Source organism: Lactuca saligna, chromosome 2, assembly GCF_052625555.1.
Source record: "Lactuca saligna cultivar CGN05327 chromosome 2, ASM5262555v1, whole genome shotgun sequence".
NCBI lineage: Eukaryota > Viridiplantae > Streptophyta > Magnoliopsida > Asterales > Asteraceae > Lactuca > Lactuca saligna.
Genome location: NC_136418.1, coordinates 91838161 through 91850000, shown reverse-complemented (window position 1 = coordinate 91850000; position 11840 = coordinate 91838161). Strand labels below are relative to the sequence as shown.

General features: G+C 33.1%; 2 protein-coding genes across 2 annotated transcripts; one reads left to right on the top strand and one right to left on the bottom strand.

Moving 5' to 3' along the window:
* Positions 1 to 4928: 4928 nt before the first annotated feature.
* LOC145031184 (uncharacterized) lies at positions 4929 to 7539 on the bottom strand. Its single transcript, XM_078979700.1, has 8 exons — positions 7430 to 7539; positions 6819 to 7162; positions 6523 to 6595; positions 6369 to 6449; positions 5837 to 5900; positions 5543 to 5630; positions 5334 to 5418; positions 4929 to 5175 (listed from the first exon to the last, which is right to left on the bottom strand). The coding sequence occupies exons 1-8, from the start codon at positions 7529 to 7531 to the stop codon at positions 5140 to 5142; spliced, it is 873 nt and encodes a 290-aa protein (XP_078835826.1). The 5' UTR covers positions 7532 to 7539; the 3' UTR covers positions 4929 to 5139.
* Positions 7540 to 7797: 258 nt separating this feature from the next.
* On the top strand, positions 7798 to 9697 carry LOC145031183 (basic helix loop helix DNA-binding superfamily protein). Its single transcript, XM_078979699.1, has 2 exons — positions 7798 to 7889; positions 7980 to 9697. Exons 1-2 carry the CDS (start codon positions 7820 to 7822, stop codon positions 9659 to 9661), a joined length of 1752 nt encoding a protein of 583 aa, XP_078835825.1. The 5' UTR covers positions 7798 to 7819; the 3' UTR covers positions 9662 to 9697.
* Positions 9698 to 11840: the final 2143 nt, after the last annotated feature.

Below are 11840 nucleotides of genomic sequence, written 5' to 3'. Positions count from 1 at the left end.
GTCTGTCGTCATAAATCGGAAATCGAGAAGTAGTACAAACAGAATGATTAAAAATCATATCTCATACGATATCTAGAATGGAGGAATATATGATCCCTTATCTAAGGACACGCGTATCTGATATGATCAGAGTTGACAGCGGCTTTGGAAAGCTACGATTGCAGATCACGATCTGAAGTCATACGCAGAATAGTTGTTAGACTTATCCAAGTGGGAGACTGTTGGATTAGTGTCTAAGTCCATAACTATTTTGGTATGTACTTGACCCGATGGTGCATGGTCCTTTTGGGTTGCCTTCACCAAAGCAACTTGATAGGATGATTTATGGAGAGTAAGGATTAAATATGATTTATTAATGTATTATGAGAATAATATATTAAAGGAGAAATCATATTGTTTAATTAATATTAGTCAATAATTAATTGGTAATTAGTTTGTGACTAAAAGAGATTAATTAAACTTAAGGGACTGGAATTGTAATTATAAGATAATTATGATTTGGGCCATGGATTGCCTTGTATTAAGGGATGGACGAATTCTAATGGGAAACCCATAAGGAAATCGTCCATGGGCTTGATAAAAGGAGTCTATGGGTTGCTTAGGGCTTAAGCATCCAAATTAGGGTTTCCTTGTTAGATAACCCTAATAGCCCCACTATATAAAGACCCGTTAAGGCTAAAAAAACGTGGCTAATGATCTTGCTAGGGTTTCTACACGTTTTGGTAGCCTCCAACCTCTCTCCTCTTCATCCTCTTGCTTATGGTGTTTGTGAACCATTAAAGGAGTGACACTTGTGACTCTAAGCCTTCCAAAGTCAATTCAAGGAGGAATTGTGATTGTTATTGCTACATAACAATCAAGGTATGATCTTGAACCTAATCACATATTAATATGATTACTTGTATGCTAGAATTAGGGTTTATAGTCTTGGATTCAAAGCATGTACAATAGAGAAACCTAGATCCAAGCATTAGGGTTTGTATGAGCACATAGGATGTCTTATGACCAAAACTCATCATTAAGGTCCTTCACTTGATTGAGGTTGTTTCTAGACTCATTTCTAAGGCTCATGGTGTGTTTAAGTAGCATCTTAACACACAAAAGTGAGTTTAAGGTCTAAGGAGGTGAGTTCACGGTCCAAGAATGTTCTTGGGCCGTAAACTCAAGCTTGCCCCCTTGAAACAAGTTTTGATGCATTTCTTGAAGGATTTTAGGGTTCTATACACTCATGGAAGCTTGTTGGGGTGTTTAGGGACAAACTAACACCAAAAATTAAGTTTACTCCCTAAGAATAGGTGTTTACGGTCCAAGCATGTGCTTGGGCCGTAAGCTCATGTTCATGCCCTAAATCATGAGTTTAAGGTATTATAATTCCATGCATGCAAGTCCTTTAGGCATATCTAGGCTCCAAATGGAGTTTGAAAGGGTTTTAAGGCCAAAAACCCCACATTTTATGTGTTTACGGCCTAAGGAGGTCCTAGGGCCGTGAACACATGTTCAAGGTTCCAAATCCTGATATATTTCATGAATTTGAATGCCAAAAATGCTAAACTAAAGGCTAGGGTAGTTACCTTAGAGATTTGGAGCTTGATTTGGATGTTTTGGCTTGATTTCGAGTTCTAGAGAGAGAAAGTTAGAGAGAGAGAGAGAGTAGAGAGAGTGGAAAAGATTCAAATGAGGCTCTCTCAACTTTATATATGCTCAAAGTTTAGGACACATATGAATTCTACCCGATACCGACGCTATATGATGCTTTTGATCGCACCCGACAAAGTTGCCGCATTTACGATTTAAATGAAACTAAATATTTTCTAAATGAAAATAGAAAATATTTTAATGAATTTAAAATATATCCCGAAACTTATTTAATTTAATATAAGTCAAAATAAAATAAATTAAATTAAATCAAAGTTAACGGAAAAAATTGGGACGACATGGCTTAACTAACGGAATCCGGTTAAAAGCGATGGAATAAATTTACGGGGTGTTACATTAGTACACTAAATTCACATTTTAATACACAAAAAGTAGTATTCACATCCATATTATCAACTTAAAACACTTATCACAATTCATACACAATTTAATATAGAAAATTCACAAACTAGTATAATAAATTTAAAGTGTAATTTTAAAAAACTTATACATTCACAACTTAATAATAATTAAAACTAAGATTAATAAAATTATACGACAAATGAAAGATTAAAGCATCAAATTCACACTTTAACAGAAAAAAAACATACAAAAAAATAGTTTAGGACTTTCTTTCATAGTATTCACTACTTAATCAAAATATCAATTCACTCATTCACGGTTAAAATGAACTTTAACATAACTGAACAATAGTTGAAACATTAAAAATCATAATTCACAACTTAAAAAAACAAATTCACATTATTCGAGAAAACTTTAATGTAGTAACACATCTTCTAAGTTTTAATTCACAGTGTAACAACCATCAAACATAAACTATAAAAAACAATTTGATGCATATGTTATAACAAATAAGAAACAAAAGCATGGATCCACAACTTTACAACAGAAAAAACTATGATTAACAAAAATAAACAATAAATGAGATATTAAAACATTAAATTCATAGCTTAACAGAAGAAAAAAATAAAAATAAAAAATCGACATACTGATGTGTTTCACTGGAGGTCATAGAGAAAGAGATAGAGAAGGTGACGGTGTTGGACCGTATCTAAGGTGGTGGAACTACCATCAGCTATTAGTACCACTATTTTAGCTTTAGATATATGCATGAAGTAGTACAACATATGATCTAGAAAAATCGAACCATACACACCAGATCTAACTAGATCTGAACATGATGTCGAGAGTAGGAGGTTATGGTGTGACATCAGTGGTGGTAGAGATGGTGGAAACGAAGTTGACGGTGTTTAATTTGGTATCAGCTTTGACCAAATCGCACCAGAACTAAGATGTTTTGCGTTTGAAAGAAATAAAGTGAAGTTGAAACAATTTCATGACTCCAAATCTTAGACCAGGTAGCGATCGATGGTGGATATGGAAGTATTTTCATTAGATCTTATTAGATACGTGTTTCCGTTGGCAATGACAGTGATGGACGAAGGTGGTGATTATCACCGCTCGTCGGAGCTCATAAATCTGGAGGAGAAAACGGTAGATCTGTAGACGAAAATGGTAGATCTGAAGATGAATGTCGTATATCTGAATACTAAAGTCGTAGATCTGAAGATGATAGTTGTAGATCTGAAGATGAAAATCATAGATCTGAAAACTAAAGTGGTAGATATGAAGCTGAAAATTATAGACCTGAAGCTAAAAATTGTAGATCCGAAGTTGAGATTATAGATCTGGGACCCTTCGGAGCTTGTGGATCTGATGGTGGTGGTTCGTCGGTGGTTGGAGGTGACGACGGTACGCCGATGGTAAGAGGCAGCAATAACAGGGGGTGGTGGCTGGTGGCAACTGGTGACAATGTTTATGTGTTCTTCAAGTTTGAGATGAGAGAGAAGATAGAGTTTATGTGGTGTATAAATCTGATATAATAAAAGATGAAAGTGTTGTTGGAAGAGTTTGAGAAGGTTTGGAAAGTTTTCTTGCAAAATAAGTAGTTGCTACGGTTTCTTAAACTTTTTTGGTTCTCATTTGAATTTTAACTATATATATATATATATATATATATATATATATATATATATATATATATATTGCATTTCTACAATCAAGCATCATAATTGTTATCCGATCTACTTTACCTTTTACTGTACATGTCACCCGTCTAGTCTCCGGCGAGGTTCCGAAAGTGTCTGTTGTTTCTAAGTCGTCTGGATTATTTTTTGGGAAGTTGTTGATCGAGAGACACATAATGGTGCATTTATTTTTCTTTCTAGGGTTTATGTTCTTGAATAAGGTGAACATGTCTGCATTTTGCTCAGTTATTCACTAGCCTTAAACAAAGAGAGAAGTCTACATTACTTAATAGTTATTCAATTACACCATGCTCTTCAAAATGAACATATCGTACTTATAATTTATATGAATTCTACATTTTATATGTTAGTATATTATCACAAACCTTCTTATTCTTGTTTGTATAACACTAGGAATGGTATGCTTTAGTGCTATCTTCATTTGCATCAGAGCAACAACTACATACAATAAGGCAGGAACTCCTCTCTATGTTAATGATGTAAGATTAAGTTGAAGGGTATATTTGTCTTTTTCAACAGCATGATTCAGCTTGCCTACTAATTTCATGATTAAAGAAAGAATTAGATGTAGCCAGAACAATGTTAGCATGTTTAGAAAGACAAGCATCAACATCAACATAAATAACAGCAAATTCCTCTGCTGCAGTCAATGGGAAAAGAGGCTTTTTTCATGATTTTAAGATTATAAAATTAGCACATTGGTTAGGTTATTATTGCTACTGATGTAGTTGATACAAATGTTGTAGTCTTTAATCAAACTAATCAAACTTAAGGGGAGATCTTATGCACACTCATTGTATATTTGGTCAAGAGTTAAGTTAGAATGTTGTTGACTTGTAAACTTATATGTTCATTACAAGTTGTCATGGCGAATGATAAGATTGATGATTGGATAGGATAAGCATTAAGATGATATTTTTTATACATTATGTATCAAGGAAGAACATCCATTTAGCAAGTGGTTGAATGTGTTGTCATTGCGATGATGAATCAATGTCATAATGATCTGATCACATCTGGAAACCTGGAAATCAATAGCTTGATCTTTATCTGTAAATGTAATATACTATTGATTATTAGGTAAAAATATACCATGATATTAAATTCATTTTTTTGGCACAGGTTCTCAGAAAAAAAAACATGCGGTTGTTCATATTTGGGTATATGAGACTTTGCATGATATATGCATATAATTGTTAACTAACATTTCATGCAAATCATAAGTTTGAGTTAAATAAATTACGTCATTGAAATGTGATATATGCATTCTATATACATTTGAATGAGAAAATATAAAATAAAAAAAAAAGTTTTAAGTTGTCTAGTAGTCATTGAAGTATACAAGGATCATTCTATATCAAGTAGCATGTTCATGTGTCAATGTCATTGAAGAACCAATGACAAAGTTGATTGGAGCTGTGAATCTTCGACTAGGTTAACGAAATCGAGAGGAATGAGTAAAGCCCCACAACTGCAAGGTGAAGAAAAAATGATAAATAACATTTCACACACTGTATTTGATCTATATTGGAATTGAAACTCATACACTAACTCTTCAAACTTGAACCATTCACTACTTATACTAACTAACTATTATCATGTTAAGCACACGTTTAGAGTGTTACTTACCTCAACATTCTTTAACTCAAACTCTTCATTATGAGCCAAACATCGATTACCAAATGTATCACACGGTCCACTAGTTCCAGTTAACCTAAGTACACAAGGAGATAATAAGATGATATAACATATAATAATAATAATAATAATAATATTAATAATAATAATAATAATATCATTTCTTTTGTTATTAAGTAGTAACACATAAAGCATCTTACAAATCTCCATCTAAGCGTAAGGCAAAACTTCCTCCCCCTCCAAACGCTAGCATGTCATTAGAACATATGTAAAAGTACCGGTTTGCACCTTTTGAAATAGAAAAAGAAATTATTAATTCATGAGTGTAATATAAAGATTACTCAAATTCGGTAAACCTTGGTAGGATTACCAAATGTAATCACAAACATGGGGTATGATTAGACTGGACATGATGCAACAAACTTTCTAGGACTATTATTGACAATAAGGATGAGGGTATTTACGTTATTTTCTGTATAACAAATATGGCTTACCAGTTGGTCTAAACAAAGTTGGTGCACCATATAATGTTGTGAAAACAAAGGTCTGAACTGTTCCCTGCCATAACAATTCAAAAGTGCAGAGTGTTGAAACCCATTAATTAACACTAGAAAATGTATGATATAGCATCATGTGGCTACAATAGTGTAGAACTTAACTTATTATAGTTCAAAGTCTTGTTTCGTTTCTTTTATCCATTAAGTGTTGTATGTATAAAGTGGGTAGTGACTTTTGTCTAAATGTGTTGCATACATAAACCGTATAAATGAGACTAAATGTCCATACATTATAAAAATATCACAATATTCCCCAATTTTAAGTAAGAGGGTTGGTAGGAAAAAAGAAGAGAACATACGTAATACGTTAGTGTCTTAATACATTAAACTAAGTTATTTGTTTATTTATTTTGGCTTAAGCCTGTTAGGTCATTCTGTCCAATTAAGTAAAAAAAACAACTATGCATGACTGTTCGGTTTAAGTGTTTAACCCGCCCATTAAGTCAAAGAAAGTTTGGGACAAACTTACTTGATATTTCCTTTGGGGAGTAGGTGTTAACGGGCAATTTATCAGTCCCCCAAACACAGCACCTTTATTGTCTCCGGTAATCTACGTAAAAAATACAATATATCACATATACTAAAAATTAAACCGATTTTTTTCTTAAGTAACCAAATCTTACCAACAAACAAGGCCCGGAAACTTCAAATGTGTTCCGGATAAGTGTTCGAAGTGATATGCCATGTTTCAAGGTACTGCCCTTCATTTCAAAGAAAAGATACGTCAACAACCCAATTTAGAGCAAGGCTGCATTTGTCTCAACGAAATTTTATAGGGTTGTTTTCAATGATAAAATAAGGACATTTATATGTTTTACACAATTGACATTGCTCTCATTCCATCCACTCTATGGTACAACATATTTTGTCATGTAATGTCAAACATTTGTAGATGATAACCATAAGGAGATATTATTACCTATAAATTAAAACCCATTTGCAACCTTTTACTATATTGGGAAGGCAAGATAGAAAAAATTGGCTCAAATTGGAAGAAATAAAAACCGAATCCAAATTTAGGTCATGAACATGCTTTTTGGGGGTCTTTAGATCAATGGCATCTTCAAACACTTCATTACTGCTGGTGCTCTTCCCTGATCCTAGGTCTGGATTCTCGTCTTTTGTATCTGAATTCTTGCATTTTATAATCTTTAGGCTGCCTGCTTCGTAATCATTCTCTTCTTTCGAAATTGACTCTTGCGATGGAAACAAGAAAGAAAGTATTGATGACAAATAGCTTTCATCTTTAAGAGGTAAACTGGTCTGCAAATAAGGAAGAACGCCATGGTCAAAGCTTCAAGATTTAGTCAAAATTTCACAAATTATGAATTCATATTGTATAAATGGAATTATATACTTTCTAATTTTTATGCCCAGATCGTAAAAAACCAAATTTACGTGAATACGGTTCCTTAAGAACACGAAAAGTAGATGAATTTCACGATGATAGCAAGCCAATTCGAAGAAAAACTGGAAAGCAATCAATGTACATATCAGAGAAAGAAGGAGAGAGAGATGTAGATGGGGTACCTGATCGTGATCAGAAGACGATGGAGAAGAAGATGAAGAAGAAGAAGGCTCGTAAAAGAAATTGGCTATCTTTTCTGTAAATTTATCTTTCCATGAATGCATTGTGAGAGAGTAGGAGAAAAACGAATTGATTTTGGAACCCTAAAATGCAGAGCGAATGAACGTGATGGTTGAGGTTAACACGATAAGGAGAGACGATGGACAACATTCACGTCTATACAAAGTCACGAATATTACAAAATTTTATCTTCGAATGTCTTGAAATAGAAAACACTTGGCTTTTTAGTTTTCTTAAAATAGAATTTTCATATGGGTGCCCTCTATCTCCGGTTACATGATTGTTAAATTGATTATCTGTAAAACCCATTTCCGATTTTATTTTCTTTGCCGATGAACTCCGGCTGCGGTGTAAGCGGTTTCATTGCAACTTCTTTTCGCCGCCATTTTTCTCATCGCCTCCGTAAGCATTTCTCTTCTCTGAACTTCCTTTCTTGCTACTTTACGACCACAGCAACAGACTTTATTCGATTACCGACCACCCATCTTGCAGAACGACAAGGAGGACCAATCAACAATGAGATCATAATCGAAAACTTGAAAATTTGCGCAAACTTGAGACAACTAGAATCTATTTACGCGTTCATGGTCAAGAACAGCTACCATCAAGATTGTTTCATGATAAATCAGTTCGTCTCAGCCTGTTCGACCTTTTCTCAAACAGATTACGCAATCCAAGCCTTTACCCAGATGGCGGATCCCAATGTATTTGTGTATAACGCTGTTATCCGAGCTTGTGTGTCTTGTTTTGTCCCAATTCAATCTCTTCAAATTTATCTACAAATGTTGAGAGCTCGAATTTCTCCCACTAGCTATACATTTCCTTCCGTCATCAAATCCTGTGCTTTAGTCCAACAATACAGAATCGGAGAAGCCATTAATGGACAGATATGGAAGTTCGGGTTGAAATCACATGTGTACGTCCAGACAGCATTGATCGATTTCTATTCATGTTTTGCAAAGATCTTGGAATCCCGCCAGGTATTCGATGAAATGGTTGAAAGAGACGCTTTCGCCTGGACATCCATAATTTCAGTACATTCAAGATCAGGAGACATGGTTTCTGCTCATAAACTGTTCGATGAAATGCCTGAAAGAACTTGTGCTTCTTGGAACTCTTTAATCGATGGATACGCCAGAATAAAAGACATCAACTCTGCAGAGCTTTTATTCAACAACATGCCATCAAAAGACTTAATCTCATGGACCACTATGATAAATTCCTACTCCCAAAACAAACTCTACCAAGAATCATTATCAACTTTCATCAACATGACAAAACATGGCATCACCCCTGATGAAGTCACCATGGCAACTGTAATCTCAGCCTGTGCTCACCTTGGAACACTTGATATCGGAAAGAAAATCCATCTTTATATTGCAAAAAACCGTTTTAATCTTGATGTTTACATTGGGTCTTCTTTGATTGACATGTATGCAAAATGTGGCAACTTAGATCAATCGCTCTTGGTGTTCTATAAATTACCCGAAAAGAATCTTTTTTGTTGGAACTCAATAATCGAAGGGCTTGCATCACATGGGTACGCGATAGAATCGTTAAAAATGTTTAGTCAAATGAAAAAAGAGAATATAAAACCAAATGGGATTACTTTTATAAGTGTTCTTAGTGCTTGTACTCATGGAGGATTAGTCAAAGAGGGGTGGAAATGTTTTCAAAGCATGAGTCAAGATTTTCTAATTCCTCCTGGAATTGAACATTACGGGTGTATGGTTGATTTGCTATGCAAGGCTGGAATGTTAGAAGATGCAATGAAATTGATAAAGGAGATGGGAATGGAACCGAATGGTGTGATTTGGGGTGCGGTTTTGGGAGGGTGTAAGATTCAGAAGAACTTGGAATTGGCGCGGGTTGCTGTTGAAAAGTTGATGGTTTTGGAACCGGATAATAGTGGGTATTATAGTCTTTTTGTTAATATGTTGGCGGAAGAAAATAGGTGGAGTGAGGTGGCTAGAATTAGGTCAAGTATGAAAGAGTTTAGGGTGGAAAAAAAGATTCCGGGGTCGAGTTGGATTGAGATTGAGGGGAAGTTACATCAGTTTTCGGCTTCTGATAAGTATCATGAATGTTCTAAGGAGATTTACTTGTTGCTTGATAGAGTATGTGGGAAACAAGTACTTGATGCATGTGTAAATGAGTATCCCTCTTTTCTTTGATATAATTCTTAGTGAAATCTACAAAAAGTTTTTATATTTTAGTTTTATTATTGATTTAGTCCTTCAATTTTTTTCATTCAATTTAGTCCTAAAAACTAACAATTGTTTGCATTTTGACTCTTTTACCTAGTAAACCAGTCACTAACAGAATATGAGGTTTTTTTCGTAGATATGATCAAAATAGGGAAAACTTCAGAAAAATCATTATATTTTGGCATCATAATCGATTAAGTCATTATATATATATATATATATATATATATATATATATATATATATATATATATATATATATATATATATTATTGCAATTAAGCCCAAAACATTGGCAATTGTTTACAACTAAATTCTAAAAACCAGTAATTGTTTACAATTTTAGGTTTTTTACCTTGGTAAACTGCTCATTTTTGGGTTTTACCACGATAAATGTTCACTACCCGAATGTGAGTACTTTTTGACAAATGTAATCAAAAGTTAAGTTAGTCCAATACAAAATATACACTTAATTAATCCAATACAAAATATTAGATAATAGTTAGTAGTCCAAACTCCTAAACTTTTATCACATTTATGAAAAAAAAACACTCATATTTGGTTGGTGACCGGTTTATCTAAAAACCCAAAAATTATCGGGGTAAAAAAAATTCATGTTGCTAGTTTTTAGGGATTAATAATAAACAATTGTCAGTGTTTTTGGTTTAATTGCAAGAACAAAAATATAAGGAATTAATCGATTATAATGTCAAAATATAAGAATTTTACTAAAGTTTTCCCTGTTAAAATGTAAGGATTGTTTTTAAAAATATTTTTAATTTTTTAGGATTATTTTATTATCCTAGTATATTTTTTTTGTCTATCATTCTGTACTATTTTACATTAATTGTATGATATTTTTTTTTGTCTGACAGATAATATCTATTATGGACAAAGTCTTTTTTTTTCTTCTAAATAACGGTTTTTATAATATTTATGTATAATTGACTATATTATCTTATAATATTACTCTTATGATATTTTTTTTCTTCTATATAGGATTGTTTTTCCACTATGTAAACCGTGATCGTAAGATCTTATATAGGTTGTCAAGAACGTAAGATCTTATCCAAAGCATTTTTAGAATTAAAAAAGTCAATCTAACAGTTCACCATTCAGTTAACAATAAATACATTAAAAAAAATACATAATCATAAGTTTTATATCAATTCACATACATCCAAAAAAAAAAATATAATACCGAAACAAAATATAGTTTTTGATGAATACACAAACATCAAAAAATTTCATAACATTTATCATGTGTTTTTATTAAATTTAAGAAAAATTTAAATAGATGTGAAACGGCCCCCAAAGTTTGTTATGCAATATGCTTCATTTTTAAGTGTTTTATTCAAATGAACGGGTTTAACTATTTTCTCGTAAAATCCGGCCGATTTGTTCCAGTCCAGAAAAAGCATAAAACATGTGCTAGTTGAACCACTACCTTCCTTGGTTCTCGGTTCAAACCAATGTTTAAAACATTGGTTACATATGGATCCTTTTACTTATCTGATCTTACAATCATTTAATCAGGATCGTGATTTTAACAATCTTGATATCATTTGTTTAACAAATGTTATTTTTCTAAAGATAATGTAACATCCCAAAAATCGCAATAAAATTTTTCATTTTTAATTAAAGAGAAATCATTGTTTTTTAATCATCCTAAATCATAAGAACCCAAGATCAAACACAAATGATTCAAAATCAATATATCATAACATCTAAAAAAATGTCACCGGAGGATGTGTACGATCATGCGTTTGCTTTTCTTCAATCATCTAAAGTACCTGAAACGTAAAACTTAAACTATAAACCAAAGCTTAGTAAGTTCCCCAAAATACAACCACACGAACATATAACATCATGCATACCGGGCTCACAACCATTAGGTTGGATTACCCTTGAGCCTACAACATGAGTCTGGATTGCGTTCCTGGCCCATAACTCATGTTTTGATTGCTCCCGAGCCCACATCATAAGTCTAACTTGCCTTTATGGCCCATAACTTATGTGTGGCTTGCTCTCAGTTTTGTTGACTTCTGCACAGAACAGTATTGCCTCAACCCAACCGCAATATGGCGAAATATGCAACAAATAAACATATAACCAACAAAAAAAATAATCATACAGATCTAACAGA

Coding starts and splice junctions, on each gene's coding strand:
- LOC145031183 (XM_078979699.1), top strand. CDS start 7,820: ATGAACTCCGGCTGCGGTGTAAGCGGTTTCATTGCAACTTCTTTTCGC. Junction 7,890..7,979: donor CCATTTTTCTCATCGCCTCC/GTAAGCATTTCT, acceptor CCCATCTTGCAG/AACGACAAGGAGGACCAATC.
- LOC145031184 (XM_078979700.1), bottom strand. CDS start 7,531: ATGCATTCATGGAAAGATAAATTTACAGAAAAGATAGCCAATTTCTTT. Junction 5,901..6,368: donor CTCCCCAAAGGAAATATCAA/GTAAGTTTGTCC, acceptor TTGTTATGGCAG/GGAACAGTTCAGACCTTTGT. Junction 5,631..5,836: donor AACTTTGTTTAGACCAACTG/GTAAGCCATATT, acceptor CTATTTCAAAAG/GTGCAAACCGGTACTTTTAC.